This window comes from Peromyscus leucopus, chromosome X, assembly GCF_004664715.2.
Source record: "Peromyscus leucopus breed LL Stock chromosome X, UCI_PerLeu_2.1, whole genome shotgun sequence".
Lineage (NCBI taxonomy): Eukaryota > Metazoa > Chordata > Mammalia > Rodentia > Cricetidae > Peromyscus > Peromyscus leucopus.
The window spans coordinates 55917565-55935683 of record NC_051083.1 but is presented as its reverse complement, the minus strand read 5'-3'; the positions used below and the strand labels follow the sequence as shown (position 1 = coordinate 55935683).

Below are 18119 nucleotides of genomic sequence, written 5' to 3'. Positions count from 1 at the left end.
GGCCTCCTCAAGCTATGTTTTCCCATTGTTGCATGTTATTTATCACTGGGTGCCAAGAAATAGGCTTCCTCTTGATTTTACTTCCCTTCTGGTCATGAGCCAGATGCCTGCTGAGTTCCAGAATGGCCCTAGAGCTTTCGTCAATTCCTTTCAAGCCCCAGTTCTGCCAGAAGGGCTCCCTTGAATGATGGATCTCAAAGTCAGGTAGAATTGATTTCTTCCCTATGCTTTATCAAGCTAGAAGAAGGGAAAAGCTCACATCTGTGGATTCTCATTCTCATTTGCTTTCACCTCAAGAGAGATAGTTGCTTAGTATCTTGTCAAGATATTTTATCCAATAATTTTCACCTATGATATCACAGCTCTGACCCTTCTGACCTCACAGAGTGATTGTATTCTTTTTTTCTGTGGTAGCCTTTCAGGGGACTTATGGACAGAAAACACATCTTCTCTGAGACATCTCAAAACTAGAGCACCCTCATTAGCCCCACACAGTGTGGGGCAGAGGGAGAGAAGTATGTGAAAAAATGAATTCGAAACTCCATATCACAACTTGCTGGTGACATGACCTAGTAAGGTATGTTCTTTGTCCTTTTAGGGACAGGATCATCATGATGATTAAAGAACCCAGCTATATGTAAAACCGCACATATTTATCACTTCCAACGCAATTCACCGATTTTCAAGACTATAATGTACCGTTACTAACAACAATAGTCACCATGTTGTATAACAGAACTCAAGGTCATTTTTTCATTTGTTCATTTGTCTGTTGAAACAGGATCTCATGTTGCTCAGGCTAGTCTCAATTAAAGCTCACTATACTCTTGAGAATGGTCTTGAACTCCTGATCCTCCTGCCTCTATCTTCAGAGATTACAGGTTACCAAACCAACTTCAGAGTCACCATAATCTGAATGAAATTTTAGCTAAAGCACCTACCCAGGGATAATCTATAGTAGGTGCTCAATAAATATACTTCCCAAGACATTGCTAAATTCGAATCCGTAGAATGGGAATACTACTAATATATAAATTATCTGGTTTTCTCCCTCAGTCTTTTTCTCGATGATTATGAAAGATTAAAATCTTTTAAGGGCTCTGTTTGGGAGGCAATAACCTTAAGCCTCCCAGCCAAGAATGCTTGCACATGTCTAATTCCAGGAGTCAGGAGCCTAAGACAGGAAGATTGCTCTGAGTTCCAGGCAGCCTGGACTACATAATAAGTACCAGGTCGGCCAGAGTTATATATGAAGACCTCATTCCCTGCCCCCAAAAATTACCATTCCGATCTGCCCAGGGCTCACAGCCATAGAGGCCTCCTACAGAACTACACACACAGTACATAAAGCAAAGAAACACTAACAATGAATTACCAAGTAGAGACTTTCTGAAATGAATAAAATTCTGCCCAGAGATTGTATTTTACCCCAGGCTCTCAGTCGTGTCTTCCTTGCAGTCACGTCTTAGTCCCCCTTCAATGCAAAAGGACAAAGCCCAGTGGTCAGAGCGGGGAAGGAAGGGTATAGCAATCATTGCTTTGGGAGAGGAGTGAGCAGAAGCAGAACTCTGTAAGGAGTCTAAGAAGAGGTCAAAGTAAAATCCACCATGACTGACACTCTCCCCTCACTTGGCACCTCTTCCTAAAACCTCACCACCTAAAACAAGGGACCCAGGAGCTTATGTGGTATAGTGGATACCTCCTCATGTCTATCTTATGGACTACTAGAAGCCAATCCAGAAGACATTTTCTGCCAGCTGCCTGTCTCCTCCTATCAACTCAAATGAGGTATTTTCTTTCTTTTACAGAAAAGGGTTGTCTGAACTCTAAACAATGGAAATACAGAAGAAGGAGAAGCAGATGTGTAGAAAACGTGGCAGAGATAAATATTTGAGAGATAACCAAATTTGAGGAACCATTTACAGATAGGGAAACTGAGACCCAAAGAAGAGAAATGTTTGTGTGGAACAAGAAATTAGTGATGGGCTGGAGAGATGGCTCAGAGGTTAAGAGCACTGGCTGCTCTTCCAGAGGTCCTGAGTTCAATTCCCAGCACCCACATGATGGCTCACAACCATCTATAATGAGATTTGGTGCCCTCTTCTGGCATGCCAGAAGACTGTACACATAATAAATAAATAAATCTTAAAAAGAAAAAAAAGAAGGCCGGGCGGTGGTGGCGCACGCCTTTAATCCCAGCACTTGGAAGGCAGAGGCAGGCGGATCTCTGTGAGTTCAAGGCCAGCCTGGGCTACCAAGTGAGTTCCAGGAAAGACGCAAAGCTACATAGAGAAACCCTGTCTCGAAAAACCAAAAAAAAAAAAAGAAAGAAAGAAAAAAAAGAAAGAAATTAGTGGCAAAGCCAGCTCTAGACATCTAGTGTCCTTTCAAATCCACTAGTCTATCCCTTTAAAAGCTCTCCAATATAGAACCCACATGAAAACCTTAATATAATCAAAATGCTTTCAGTCATTGCAGACTAGTACTATACTCACTTGTGAGCTATGGAGATGTCAACACATAACTTATGTGTTTAAAAGTTCCTCCGACTAACTTGTATCTTCACAAATTAACCATCAGTGATTGCCCTACACCATTCTAAACAAAAACACAAAACAAACTCCAGAGAAGGAGTAAGTTCCAACTAAATCTAAAATTAGATCATCAAGCCTATCTCCCAATCCTAATAGATGAATGAGACAAGAAGCATCACGGTGTTAGAAGGGGAGCCATCATTTACTACTATTTGGGTTTTCTTATTGTCTTGTCTATTTCTGATCTGGAATTTTGTGCAACCTTATATGTCACAGTAATCAGGTTTTGGGGGGAATGTTAAAGATACAAATAATATTACATTTTCATAAAACAAAAGGCCTATAAAGTAAGCATCAATTTTTCCATTCTTTCACATTTGTGTATGTGCATAGACACACATGCCACAGTCTGCATATGGAAGGAAGAGGGCAACTTTTGGGCACTGAGGCACACACCTATAATCCTAGCACTTGGGAGGCTGAGGAATAAGGATTTTGAGATAGAAGCCAACCTAGGCTGTATAGTAAGTTTTAGGGACACCCTGGGCTTTTTAAAGAGACTTGTCAATCAGATAGATAGATAGATAGATAGATAGATAGATAGATAGATAGATAGACAGACAGACAGACAGACATCTTTAAAAGTTGAAAGGAAAATATATTCACAGTTTCAACAAATCTAGCTTAGAATCTCACTCCCTGTCTCTTGTCACCTTTGTTCAGGATCAAGGATAGGATGTGGTAGGTCAATGAGACTGAGATTTCAGGTTGCCAAAATTAAGCTTTTCCTCTTTTTTAATTAAGTCTGGAGCCAGCCTTTGTTTTCACCTTCCTTGGAATGGCAAGTAGAAAAAGAGACCTTTTCCAAAATAGAGAAGGAATGGTTGGTCTGCACTGTAATGAGACCTACTGGCAAGAGTGATTAAGGAACAAGGCCCTCCTCCCTTACCTGGTCAAACAGCTGCTTGCCAGTGGTGTTCGGCTGAATGGCAAACTCCAGCTCTGCATCCATGGTGGTCACACGCACACTGATCTAGGATGAGATGAAAGAAGGCAATTTAGTTCTTTGGCTTTGTGCTCAGTAGGGGATTAGACAAGCGTCTCTGTTCAACTTTGGAGAAAGAAATCCAAGTGCCAAGAAACTGAGTAAATAAGAAACTGGTGTGAAAAACGGTACAACATTGACATAAGTCGTAGCCTAACCATATTCTCAACCACAGTACTGAAAATAAAAACAAAGTCACAAACAATGCTTCCCCAAGAGGCAAACAAGAATGTAAATCATCTTACTACAAAGAGGAAGAAAATATTGACTATATTTCTTCCAGAAAGTGTTCCCCACCTACACCAGCCAATTTGAGCCCACAGCATTCTCTTCTTACCTCTGGTCTACAGGCTGGCTTATCTATGACACTAGTAGATAGTTGCAGAAGCAAAATAAAATAAAATTAAATAAAAAACAAAAACACTGCGTCCTCTGCTATGAACTTTCCAAGTTAAAATATCAACCATCTAAGCAAAATGTGCCACTGATGCAGTGGTTCTATGTGCCATGACCCCTTTGGGGGGAGGGAGCATTGAATGACTCCTCACAGGGCTAAGACCATCAGAAAACACAAATATTTACATTACTATTCATAACAGTAGCAAAGTTACAGTTATGAAGTAGCAATGAAAATAATTTTATGGTTGGGGGTCACCGCAGCATTAGTAAGGTTGAGTACCACTGCAACAGAGGCATGGTGGTTATGGAAGAAACCAACCACTTTCTGATTGAATTTGAGACCCACTCTACAGGAGGAAGTCATGCTCAGTACTATAAACCTGCTCAAAAGCACATGATTGGGGAGGTCGTATGCCTTAGTGGAGAACCTACTACTATTGATTTACTCAATAGACATTTAGTCAAACTGGCCTCTAAATGTGTGTCTATATTAATAAACTAGTTTTTGTTTGTTTGTTTGTTTGTTTCATTTTTGGTTTTTCGAGACAGGGTTTCTCTGTGTAGCTTTGATGCCTGCCCTGGATCTCGCTCTATAGACCAGGCTGGCCTTGAACCCAGAGAGATCTGCCTGGCTCTGCCTCCCAAGTGCTGAGATTAAAGGTGTGTGCCACCAACGCCCAGCCCATAAACTAGTTTTACTCTGAATCTTAAAGAAGTTTCTTTTTGCAACGGCTAAGTTAACACAGACTCAAAACTGGTCAAAGTGCTGACAATAAGTGGCTTCTGAGTGCTTGGTCCTAAACAAGGCATCTGCATTTACCAAATCAAAGCCTAGAGAACATCATAGGACATGGCGCAGAAAGAACATAAGTGCTGGGGGAGGAAGAGGAGTGCTTTAACGGTGTCTTCTAGACATGGCATGGCAGTTGCAACTCTGAACTCACAATATTGTGTAATTCCACAAGATCTGCACAATAGTGAGCACATCAACATGACAGGGCAGGAGCTAGTGAGCCTCCATCTCTCCATAAGGAGCTATAGCCAATTAATTGTGGGGACATGGCAGGGAGGAGTCATTTGCTCAAGTAAGTAACCTTCCACAGGTGCTCATGCAGGAATCCCTAATTAAATGCAATGGAGCACACACACAAAGAAAACTATTGAAGGTAAAGAGGATCAGAGAGCACAACATGAAGAATGTGATCCAAGTGTGTACTACATGTATATACAGCGTCTATAGACACATACACAAATACACACACACACACATATATTTGAAATTGTGGAAGAATAAAAACAAATTTAAAACTGGGTTCCAAGCTTAGCAGCACTATAATGGGTTCAATTCACCAACATGAATAGCTCTTAGCCTTTTCTTGGGCCTTAGTTTCTATAATCTGCAGAAGGGCAGACAGACATGGAACGAGGGAGCAGGTAAAGCAATGACTAAGGATCATTCTAATAATGAAGTCTGTGGCTCTATATACTGCCTTGTTCTGCTAACGCTTCCTGTATTTGTGGCTCATTGTTCTCTCCAGGTGCAGGAGAGGAAAGGGGAATCAGCAGAGGTGAATGTGTACACTATAAATGTGCTACCACAAAGAGAGGGAGTCAGGCATGGACCAAGCTATAAGGCAGGAGGGGAAAGGGAGGGGTGAAATGGTGTAATTATATTTTTATCCAAAAATACTTTAAATGAAAAAATATTAACATATTCTATATTATAAATGAAAAGAGAAAAATATCAAGTAACTGTAGCTTATTAAGGAAGAGGGGTGAGTCCTCCCAGAGGCAACCAAAATCCAAGCTCTTATACAGTCTCAGAAGATAACAGTTGAGTCACTAAAATTTAGTGCATTGCAGTCCATCATTTTCCTGATGTGTCTGTATTGCTTCTTCCAGGACCTCTGGCCAACAATCCCAGATACAGACTACTAGCAAGTTGGAGTTACGCTGTCTACAGGTTGAGACAAAAGCTCAACCCAAATCAACTTCAGACTCTGTTACTACTTGGAGATATAATCTAGGACGAAAAGATGATTTTCTTTCTTGCTGTCTCTGGTAGTCTTGGTGCTTCACACAATTCCTGATACATCATAGATTCTCAAAAACACAAGCCATGAGATCGTTTGCCAAGATGTGTTTGGCCATAAGATGAAAGTTTTTAAGTGGACTACCATATTGCCAAGGGAATGGAAAGAACTCTTGAACTACAAGAAAGTGTACAATCATTGATATGCAGAGACAGATAGTCCCACTTTCCGAAAACACCTCTGCACCGAGGAAGTTGAATTAAAGAAATCCTTACAAGCTTTTTTTTTAATTAAAAAATATGTATCAGATAGCCACATAGGATTTCATTGGCACTAGACAACATAGTCACAACCTTAGAAACAGATTCCCTGGCCTACTCCAAGGACAACCGAGATTTTATTATGAAGGAGATTTTTCTTTAGTAAAAACTTGACAGTGGTGGTACTAACAAATACAGTAACAATAAACAACAGTTTTCATGTATCTAGATATACAACTCATTAGGTACTTCATATGTACTACCTCTGTTTTGTTTTGTTTTGGGGGGTTTTGTTTTTGTTTTTTGAGACAGGGTTTCTCTGTATAGCATTGCACCTTTCCTGGAACTCGCTTTGGAGACCAGACTGGCCTCAAACTCACAGAGATCCTCCTGCCTCTGCCTCCCAAGTGCTAGGATTAAAGGCATACGCCACTGCCACCCAGCTTTTGTACTACCTCTCTTAACAGTGAGTCACTCTGATTATTTCTACATTGGGGATGAGAAAATAGATACAATATATATTATATCACAGACACATAATTATAATGCTAGTATGTGGGAGTTTGAATACAGGTCTTTGTCCAGACTTTACTATTTAAACCAATATGTTAATTTCTTCTTACAAAATATGGAAGGCTTCCACTGGGGAAAAAAGATAAAATTTTATACTACTAGATATTTTGCTATAAAGCATAGCAAAAAGATGGCTTGTTATATGGTCATATAAAATTTCATGCTTTGAGGATATCGAGATGGTGCTTGCTACCAAGTCTGATGATTTGAACTGAAGCCTTAAGACACACATGGTAGAGGAAGAAAACCAACTCTGTAATTGTCCTGTGACCTCCAAGTTACACACATACACACACACACACACACGTAATAAAAGTATAAACAAAATTGTGCACAGTATACGAGTTCATCTTCATAAGATGTATATATAGGTAAATGGAATAATGTCCTAATATTAGCTAAGCTTTGTTTTTTAATGAAGTTATGGGTGCTTTTCTCTTGTTTAAATTACAAAAAAAAATGTTCATACGGTTGAGGGGAAACCTAAATATGGAATTGCCAAAGATGTGAATCCTCATGGAACAGGTATGATATTAAACCTTATTAAATCTTTGCATCTTTGGGCTTTTCCCAAGCACAAAGGTCAGGTAGCACCAACATGGAAGCAGACACCATTTTGCCAGCTAAACAACTCTGATAAATACCAGACCCAAGGAATAACTTTGTAAATAAATCTCACCAGAGATTCAGGGAGGAAATCTATTTCAGGACTGACAATGAGACAGGAAAGGCCCTTAAGGCAGGAACAAGTAAAGCAAGTGCCTTGTGGGAGTAAGACAAGGTTAGCCACCTTACTGGGTGTTACCCTACGCTTCCTGCCCATCCAGCGAGCACGATCGTATTGAGTTCTCATATCGTGTGGAGAAAATGGCCCAGTGGGCTGGAATTTGTGCGGAAAGCAGTTGCCATGCTAAATACAGCCTCAAGTCACCTTCTGCTGGGGGAAGAGTGACCGCAAACTCTCTAGTGGGGATGAGGAGATGGGTCAGGGAGTAGAATTCTTGCTCTGCAAGTATGAGGACCTGAGTTCAATCCCCACTACCACATAAAAGTTGCTATCAGTGGTGTATGTCTCCAGTTCCAGCACCGCAGTGGGTGGAGGAAGGCAGATTCCTGGAGCTCAGTGGCCAATCAGCTTAGTCCATCAATACGCTCTAGTTTCAGCAGGAGAATTTTTTTCATAGAAATAAAATAAAATGGAGATTGATAGAGGAAGTCACCTGACATTTACCTCTGTCCTCTATACATGTACATACCCACACAAGCATGTACATACACCTAACACATACACATACATACCAAAAACATCCCAAACAAACAAAAAAACCCAGTGGCTAAGAATAGAGAGAGAGTGGAATGGGGATAGTGGTCTTTCTAATACATCGATTTATTCTCATCTCAATATTTATACATCTCTGTAATTATAAGCAGGCACAAGGAAAATGCTGGCTACATGAATAGCCATCAAATAAGAGTCTATAAAATAGATGGATATAAGGGTAAGGATGTAGTTCAGTGGTAGAGCAGTTATCTAGCATATACAAACCTCGATGGATGGTACAGGGGTGGACGCACTGGCAGCCTGAACACATATACAGAGATAAGGGAACATATATAGAGAGAGGAGGGGATGTTTTACTCCTTGACTTTTTTATGGCAGGTACCATTCTTGCCAATCTAGCAAAGCCAATGGAATACTTGTCAGAACATTTTTAAAGGCATGGAATAAACACAAAGAGATGATTTATACTGAAACAGATGTCAAATTTAATACCGTGCACTTGTACACTGTATTAAGTTACCTAGTATTACGTAGCATTGAGTCTTAATAATTACTACTATGATTTCTTTTTTAAAATCTTCTTATTGTTTGACAGATCCACACATTTCTACAATGAATGTTAGTCATTTTACACACCCCTCTTCCCCCTCCATCTCCCATTGGCACTCTTCTTCTCTATGAGTCCCTCCCCTTGCTTCTATGTCTTCTCTTTTCTGTTTGGTCCACTGAGTTTATTTGACCTCCTTGCCTAAGCATGGATGTCAAGTGTGTGAATACAGCAAGGACAACTTATCTGTGGCGATGTCATTTAAAAGAGTGACACCACTCCGCCAATAAGCATTAATAATAATCAATAATCAATAATCCTGGAGGGGGAGGTGACATGTCTTCTGGGTAAAACATATCTGCTACTGTAATTTTTAATTTAGTTTAAATGATATTTTGGGAGATTTGGAACAACTAAATATCTTAAGACTTCCACTGATGACAATATCATAGGTATTGCTGCTACTAAATATTTTTGCTCATACTTATAATTAAAAGGATAAATCTTAAGTTCGAGCTTAGTGAAAACAAATGCTGACATCCCTTAGTATCTGTAAAGGACTGCTTCCAGGACCCCCATGGATACTAAACTCCACAAATGTTCAAGTGTCTTGAAAAACATCATAACATTTGCATATAACCTACATACATTCTCTTGGGATCTCCAAATCATCTCTAAATAATTTATAGTACCAAAGATAAAGGCTGGGAATGTAGCTCAGTGGTATAGCCATGGCTGAGCATACATAAGGCCTTGGGTTCAGTCTCTCACAACAAAAACAAGTGTCATAACACAATGTAAATGCTATTTAATTAGCCACTGTTCTTTTTTGTTTCAGGAATAATAATAAAAGTCTGCACATGTTCAATACAGATGTAATTTTTCCCAAAATATTTTCAACCCACATTTGTTTGAAGGCCAACTGTATCCACATTCATAGGTCTTTCCTGTTTCAAATGCTATTCATGGATAGAAGGGTTTCTGGTTAAGGAACTTCCTAGAAATTTATTTCAATTCACCTAATCCAGAAGAGGCACAGTGTTTAAAGAATGATGGGTGTAGGAGAACTGTAGAACTATTCTCTGACCTTGAGGCAATTACTGAATTACCAAAGAACTACAATGGTAATACACAGGGAAGTCCCTGAAAAGCAGAACAGAAAAATCTTTTGTGCAAATTAAGAATCATATTAATATGATTTTTCCATAGATCTCCAAGGACAGGACTGATTTTGGGAAAGAGACTCAAAACAGAAAAACCAAAACAAAAGTGAGGAAAGTGGGTTTGAGTAAAGTAAATGGAGCCTAAAAGTTGATGGGGCTGGTAAGAGTTTGCATTGATTAAGGTTGGTTTGTTCTTTTATAATCTGAGATGCAAACACACAAGACAAGCTATAGTCCAGACCCATGTCACATAAGGACCAGACCCATGTCACATAAGGACCTCTAGACATAGGTACCCCTACTGTCTTCCATTTGGAATTGACCTCTTTTTCATTGAGGGGAGCATCTTTTTTGGGAAGGTTTAAAAAAAGGTGGCCAGCACAAGCCTAACAGCCTGAGTTCAAGCCATGAATCTATATGTTGGAAGGGAAAAAAATGACTCTCATAAGATGTCCTCTGACCTCTGCACCCTATGGTCATGCACACATAAATACAGACAGAAATTTTCTTAAAACCCTGAAATTGAAGCTTCCAAATACAGTCAAAAATTCCCTGGCAGGGAATAAAGGAGCTGATCTGGGTAAACTAGCAATTTAAAGCATAATTCACAGTCAAGAGAACTGTTTGCACAGTTAGGCCTTGCCTAAGCTGGGCCTGAGTATGTAGGCATAGACTGAGGTCAAAGACTGTCTGTGGAGAACTGAAGGGTTTAAGGATCAAGACAACAAAAATCATGGGTACGAATTTCAAGAGTGTGTCATCCTCTCCCATCCACGGGCCCTCCCACCTCGAGTCCAAGAACAATAAATCCATTGATGCTTAATGAACAATCCAACATAGACACTTCCCACAGGAAGCCTCTGTGCAAATGAACTAACTCATCGTGGGGGTTTCCCATCCCAAGCCTTCAACTAGAATCACCCCTCCACCCCAAGTTGGTTAGCCTGAAACATAATCAGGCCAGGCGCTGAGTCTGTCTGGGCAGCCGTTGCTCGAGTGCTTTTTCATATGTCCAGGAGCTTCAAATAAAAGAGCCTCCCTTTCCCTGGAGCCAGGATCGCCCCTGTACACAGTAGTCCTCCACAGCGAAGGGGTCTGGCCATAATTCGCCCCCACCTGTTGCTGTGTGTTGCGGGCGGGCGGAGAAGGGGAGAGAAGTAATCACAAGTGAACTCACTGGAAAGATGAACATGGCTTTGGTCAGTTTCTAAGTGAAAAAACTGAAGTACATAGGGGCAGGTGACAGAACACGCATTGTATGCCAACCCTGTGCCAGCCCCATCACCCCCAGGCTCAGTTCGCATCACCAAAGCCAAATCTCCTCTGCTAGCAGTTGGTGGAGGCGGGTCTTCTGGACATTCTTGGAGCTCCTTCCATAACTCCACCCACCTCTCTAGTCATGGTAATTTCACTGCTCTCTTCAGACACTGCCTGGGTAACTCTTTTGCCAAAGCCCACACACTGTAGCATAGAAAGCCTGGGTACATGAGGGAAACACTGCTTAGATCGGGTTCCCTTGCCTCCCTGGGGCAGAACCCTTGTAAGCCCCGTTAGGTCTGAGCTCAACAACCTCATGTGCTATCTCGGAATTCTGAGGGAGTGGCTTTCCTTTCTGGGCTTTCAAGGGGGCTGCTAACATGAAGAATACGATTGTAATTGGAGGAGAGGAGCCAGAGGAAGGGCAACCCCAGAACTCCCGATCTCTTCCTCAGACACAACAATCACCTGTGTCCCCAACCACCTTCCCCCAGCATTGTCTGCTGGATCTTGATCCTCGGGATAACAGAACAGCCTCAAGCACCTCTTTTCTCGAAGAAAGTAAGAATTGCCTTGATTCTCTAGCCCAGGAGCTGTAGAACTCCTTCACCATGCCCCCTTCCCTCAACACACACACACACACACACACACACACACACACACACGCACGCACGCACGCACGCACGCACGCACGCACACACACACAGTATCCACTTTGTACCTACTCATTCTGCTTTCTCCCTAGTGCACTTGGTCCAATGATCCCCTTAGCTCTCCTTTGAGCTATTCCCAGACCTTTCCATACCTGCCTGGGCTTAACCTTTCCTATGTGTGTGTCAGTTCCCCACAGTTTTTATAAAAGAGAACCACATCAATCCTGACTGACCCACACCCATACCTTCATGACTCAACATTAGCTCTCCAACCACTCCAGCTGCTCCAAAAAGGCATAGGAGACAAGAGTCTCTTTCATTTGTTTTGGCTCAGCCCTGCCCTCCAAAAATTCCAAGAAGCATTTCAACTGACAGACAAGAGTACACTAAAGACTGGAGTGCTACTGAGTCAGTTACCATGTTTGGGGCACTAAACCTTCTCAGCAACAAGAATACGACCACCTTATCAGTGTGGGAGGAGAGCTCAGCACAAAGGCCTAAGATGACAAAAATCAGAAACAACGATTTCATTTTAGCAACAATGTCTCAATGCAGCCTTGATTTCATGAGCTTGTGCTCAGCTCCAGACCAAATCCTGTCCCCCTTTACTCCTCTCACGTGAAAGTCAGGAAAGAAACTACATGTGTGTGTCTGTGTGTGTGTGTGTGTGTGTGTGTGTGTGTGTGTGTGTGTGTGTGTGTGCAATTAATTACGGTCTCACTATCAAAAGCAGCTCATCAGTCAAGACACGTCCTAGAAACGAACAATGCCCAACTCCAGCTCCTATCTTCCTCCTGGCACATGGGGTGCCCAGTGTCCTTAGCATGATCGTTCCCCAGAAATTCACCTGATTTCTCCTTCCAGAGCATCTTACCTTTAGTCTCCAAAATGATAAACAGTGTGGAACAACAAACTCTTAGACCTGCAAGGACCCTTAGTGATCACTTGACTCAAATCCAACAGTTCACAAATATGAATGCTGAGGTACGGAAGAGAGGCACTGGACCGGTGTCATACAGCTACCATGCAGTGCGAGAACAGAGACTACAATCGGAGTGCTTAGGTTGGGAGTGTGGCTCAGTGCTAAGAGGCTTGCCAAGGACTAATGAAGACCAGTGTTCCATCTGTAGCACCACAAATAATAACATTTCATGTTTTTTTTTTTTTTTTAAAAAAAAAAAAAAAACTGGCTCTTGATCACATTTAATAAGCCCTCATGCCATCCTGGATCTTATGAGTAGTAGACCCTCCAAACATGTTACTTTGAATCTGGAGGTACTATGTGGAGGAGGCAGCTTCAGTATGTTTCATTAAGAACTCAAAGCTGGCACTATTTGGAAGTCCAGTCTTCAACAGGGTGCAAATCTTTCATGCTGAACTATCTACTACCACTAATTCTAGGGAGATGAAAATCTTTCATAGTAACATGGAAGCAAAGACATAAAGAATAACGAAATGGGTTCATACCTAGGTAGCAAAGAATAACAGAGTCCTTCAATGCCCATAAAACTTTGGAAGTGCCGAAATGAAAAGGAAGCAAGCCCATCATTAATAAAATAAGCATCCAAATGTGAGAAACTGTTATTCGGAGCCACACCCAGCTGGGCTTCACTCTCTCCAGTCAGCTTCCTGCTTGACCCAGGCTCCTGCCAGCAAGTTTCACAGGAAGTTATTTGTAGACTGGAGACAGACCATTTTTGGCTGCCTGAAGATGCTGGCTTTGGCCAGGGCACCAAAAGTGGGCTCTATTCCCTTTCTTAGGAGTACAACACCTCAACCTTTGACATCACATCTCTGAAGAACAATGTAGTTGATCCAAGCACCAGCTAGGTTCCTTCAACTGCTCACAAGAATCCTGCCAAGTCCATTGTCTCTAGGTGTTACAATTGCTAAAGCCAGGAGGAGGCTTACAGGTCTAGTCAAAAAGTACTTTTTTTCCACCCACCCGATGGGAGCGAGACAGAGGGCGGAGAGTAATGAAAGAAATGTCTTGATGGGGAGGGGCATTTCACAGTTAGGGAGAAACCAAGGAAACTCCCAGGAATCCACAGGATGACTCCAGCTGACTCCTAATAATAGTGGAGAGGGTGTCTGAACTGGTGACTACCCTAACTGTCATCAAAAAGCCCTCCTTCATCCAGTAACTGATGCAAGCTGATGCAGAGATCCACAGCCAAGTGCTGAAGAGAGGCAGGAGGGATTGGATGAGCCAGGGAGGGAGCGGTGTCAAGGTCACGCTGGAAGAACCCACAAAGACAGCTAATCTGAGCTTGTGGGAGCTCTCATACTATAGACTGACAGCTAGGGAGTCTGCATGGGACTGACTTAGGCCCTCTGCATGTGTATAACAGTTGTGTATCTTTGTCTGTTTGTGGGGCCCCTAGCAGTGGGATCAGAACTTGTCCCTGGCACTTGAACTGGCTTTTGAGAGCCTAAATGCCATGCTGGGTTGCCTTGGCCAGCCTTGATACAGGGGGTGGAGCTTGGTCCCGCCTCAACTTGGTGTGCCATGCTTTGTTGATGCCCATGGGAGGCCTGCCCCTTGCTGACTGGAGACTGAGAAGGAGTGGATGCAGAAAGGGGTAGATGAGAGGTGGGGGGAGGGAACAGGAGGAGAAGAGGGAGGGGAAACTGTAGTAGGTATGAAAAATAAATGGAAAAAATAATTAATAAAAGAAGTACTGTTTTAAACCCCAGGGCTAGACTAAGGTTGACTTCCTATCCACTTTGGTGGAGAGTAGACATCCAAACCTGGTGAAAGGGAAGCCCACAATACTAAAAATGTTTGCTCCAAGGAATAATGGTGTCATGTCTAGCAAGAACCAAGTAGAAGAGAGTGGGAGGAGGCTTTGGGGTTTCTTTTACCTTTTCTAACACTCACTTCCAGAGTCGGCGTGTTCCTCAGTATCAGAGTGATTGTCTAGTATGCTCAAGCGCCAGAGTTCTATCCCCAGCCAAAACAAAAAGTTATATTCTGTAAAGTGGTTTTACCAATTTCAACCTCACTACAGGGTTACTGAGATATTAATTAATAGATAAGAAAGTACTTAGCCTATCATAAATAGATTATGATGAGTATTAACCCCTTCCCTTTGTGTCATTATCCTTACAAATATCCTCTCTATCAGGTTGAGTTAAAGTAAAAGTCTGTTTGACTACAGAAGGCCAGGGGCTTCTTAAGAGTGCAAATTCTATGGTGTAATGGCATTTCTAATTCGCTTAGATAATGTGATGCCATATACAACAATAAGACACATTTATCTCAGCATGTATTGATTTGTTTATTAATCTATTTGGATCTCCTGTGATTCAGACAAGCCTCAAACTTGGTATGTAGCCAAAGATGACCTTTAACTCTTAATTTTCCTGCCCTTCACAACGCTAATGCTGGGATTACAGGCATGCACCACAGCCTGGCCCAGGACTTTTTTTAATGTTCTCTCTCTTAAGAGAGATGTGATATTCCCCCCCAAGGAACAGAGTCGTAAAGGATTAGTGAACACAGCAGAGCATTTATGCTATTTTATCCTCTGCAAAGACTGCCTTGTCTTTCCTCCTTGCTCTGAATTCTCCCTGAGGTTTTTTGTTTTGTTTTGTTTTGTTTTGTTTTTGTCCTGTAATGTCTTATATTTCTAACCTTTACCACTCAATACAACTTACCAAGACTTCCTAAATCTCAGCTGGTATCACAATGGACATAAACTAGGCTTAAAAAATGACTCAATAGAATCACCTGAGGTAAATTTTTGGAAGAGTTCCTTGCTCATTCTGGCTTCTTGGGTCAGAAATTAGCCAGCCATCTTGAATTCTTGGGCTGGCCATCAGAAATTAAGAGCCATCAAGATAATTCTAAATACTTGCCCAATTTACAAGCTTCATGATGACAAACTGGCTAGGAAACTATCTGGTTGAAGGGGAACACAGAAAGTAAAGGTTAACCAAAAGACATCTAGGATAGTGGTTTAGTAAAAGGCTCTCCAAGGCTGAACATAACCTACACCCAAAAAGATCAAGGATGACATTGTCTTGCTATAGCCACTATATCCCTCCACATCCTAGTATCCTTGTTTGTAAAGTATGGTGATAACCATGCCTGTTCTGAACTACTACTACCTACAGCCACAAACTAAAGTAGTATCTCAACAGCAGGGAGAATATGGATTTATATTTGAAAAACATCAATACAAGATCCAGCTCCACCAACAACGAGCCAAGAGCTCTTAAGTCTCCCTACTGGTAAAATGAGCAAAATGATGCCTATATAGCAAACATGGTGTTTGGTGCCAATGAGATGGTGCCCTTAGTTGACTGTAAACATCATTTCTGCCTTTAGTCATAAACCCAGATGCCTAGAACCCCAATCCACAATTACTATAATGGATTCTTGAGAGGAATGGCTTGGGAATCTATATTTCAACAAGAGCCCCAAAAGATACTTACTACCTCAGTTTAAAGAAACATACTCTAGCACAGATACTGGTGAGATCAGAGCACAGTACCAGCAGTCTCTATGTCCAAAACGTTTTCTGGCTCAGAAACCCTCATTCGGGGACCCTGAAGTTAGGACTAACAGAACAGGTGCTAAAGGCAGGAGAAGGTGGAGACTCTGGAACGCTAATCAGAAAATTGTGTCAAACCTCTGAGCTATTGTCCAGAGTCTTCAACCTTCCTTCTGTCTAGTTAAGAACCAGACAGTGGGAGGTACAGGTACCTCAGTAGCCAAAACATATTGATCAAAATGTTCTAATTAAGGTTCCTGTCACAGTCTTCCTGAGTTCTCTGCCTCGTAAACATTCCACATACTCATTCCCAGGGGAATTTTTGGGCAATGAGCAAACCTTCAACACCAAACTCCCCTGTCTCAGATGTTCTGAGAACTAAGTGATAAAGAATGAACAGCAAGGCAAGGCAGAGATGCAACTTTTCATGGAAGGAAGAAACAGAGGGTCAGTGACGTAAAAACAATTGGTTTAGTTAGGCTTGATGGCAGCAACTATAATCCCAGCACCATGCTGTAGCAGAATGTCATGAGTTCAAGACCTGCTTGGGCTATATTATGAGTGCATGTCTCACGGGAAAAAGGCATCTAGTGCAAATTTGGAGATAAAACTACTACCAGTATACAGACCGTTATTTGCCATCCTCAACTTCTCTTAGTGAAGGTTACGAAGATCCTTCTGTCAAAAGCTTGCCTGTTATCATTTACTTTATATCCAAGAAATCTAGCGGCCTCTAGCTGCGAGCTGTTACCGAGGATGCTACAGCTCACCAGAAAGCTTGGCCAGTCTGAAGCCCACTGGACTAACATCTTGGGAAGATGGAGAGTTCCAAGTTTGGTCTCCTAGAACTCTACTTAACCTAGTTGTGCCACAAACTCCTTATACTACTCTCTGGATCCTCCATCTCCCTGCCTGAAATATGGGGGTTAGACTTCCAAAGGTGCTATCACCAAAAGGAGGAGCTAGTGAGTAAATCCCCATTTCAACATGCCAGGCAGATTCCCTCAGCCTCTGGTCATTCCAAGCTGAACTCTTCAGGCAGTTAAGCACTGGGTGAATGGCAGCTGGGTGGGCAGACAAGCAGGAAGGCGGCAGCCCCACCCTTCTTTGCACAGGAAGCTAGCTACATCCTCTTTTCCCCACCCTCAGCAGTACATCTCCAGTCGTACCCAGCAGAAGCAGTGGGGGCAGGGGGAAGAAGATGAGGCCTAAAACGAAACCAAACATGCAAATTACCTCAGGGTACTCAGGAGCCTTCTGAGGGTAGGAAATGAACTAGGGCCCTGAGAAAGAGCAGCAAGGCAACCCCAACGTCTAATAGGGCCAAGCTCTTCAAACGATACCTTGCTAGCATGACAGGAACAATTAGGAATGGTCTGGTACAGTAAGCAGACCTCGCCCATCCACTGAACTACAGGCCAATATACACCTCATGTACACAGGTGTTTCACTAGTATGTCTTTCTTGGGGTAAGAATACAGGCATGTCACAGGTAGGGGTGGGGCATACACATGAGTGAACCCTTGTGAATGAATATAGGAGCTTTTTAATTAATCTCAAAGCCAAGGAAGCCCACACCAACCTTCATGGCTACATGCCAGCCCACTTTCCAGGGCCATCACCCACACCTTGTGACTGGGCCCCAGCCCTCCCCACATCCTGTTCTCAGAGAACACGTGGCTGCCTGGGGAAAGATAATGTCATTACCACACTTCCCCTCTGCGGAGGAGGATCTGGTTGGCTGGAGAAGGAGCCAGAGCTCTCTGCCTGACCAGGCTAACTAATCTGAAGTAAATCTCCTATTTTCACAGAGGGACGGGAAGAGTGAGTAGATAATCTTGAGAGCACCTGCTACATTGAAGGACACATACCTA

General features: G+C 42.3%; 1 protein-coding gene across 1 annotated transcript in view; it reads right to left on the bottom strand.

The window, feature by feature from the left end:
* Msn (moesin) overlaps nucleotides 1-18119 on the bottom strand; it is a 74590-nt gene that overhangs the window by 22543 nt on the left and 33928 nt on the right. The window contains exon 2 of the mRNA XM_028888864.2: nucleotides 3484-3567. Within this exon, the coding sequence (XP_028744697.1) occupies nucleotides 3484-3567 (84 nt within the window). The remainder of the gene's footprint in view (nucleotides 1-3483; nucleotides 3568-18119) is intronic.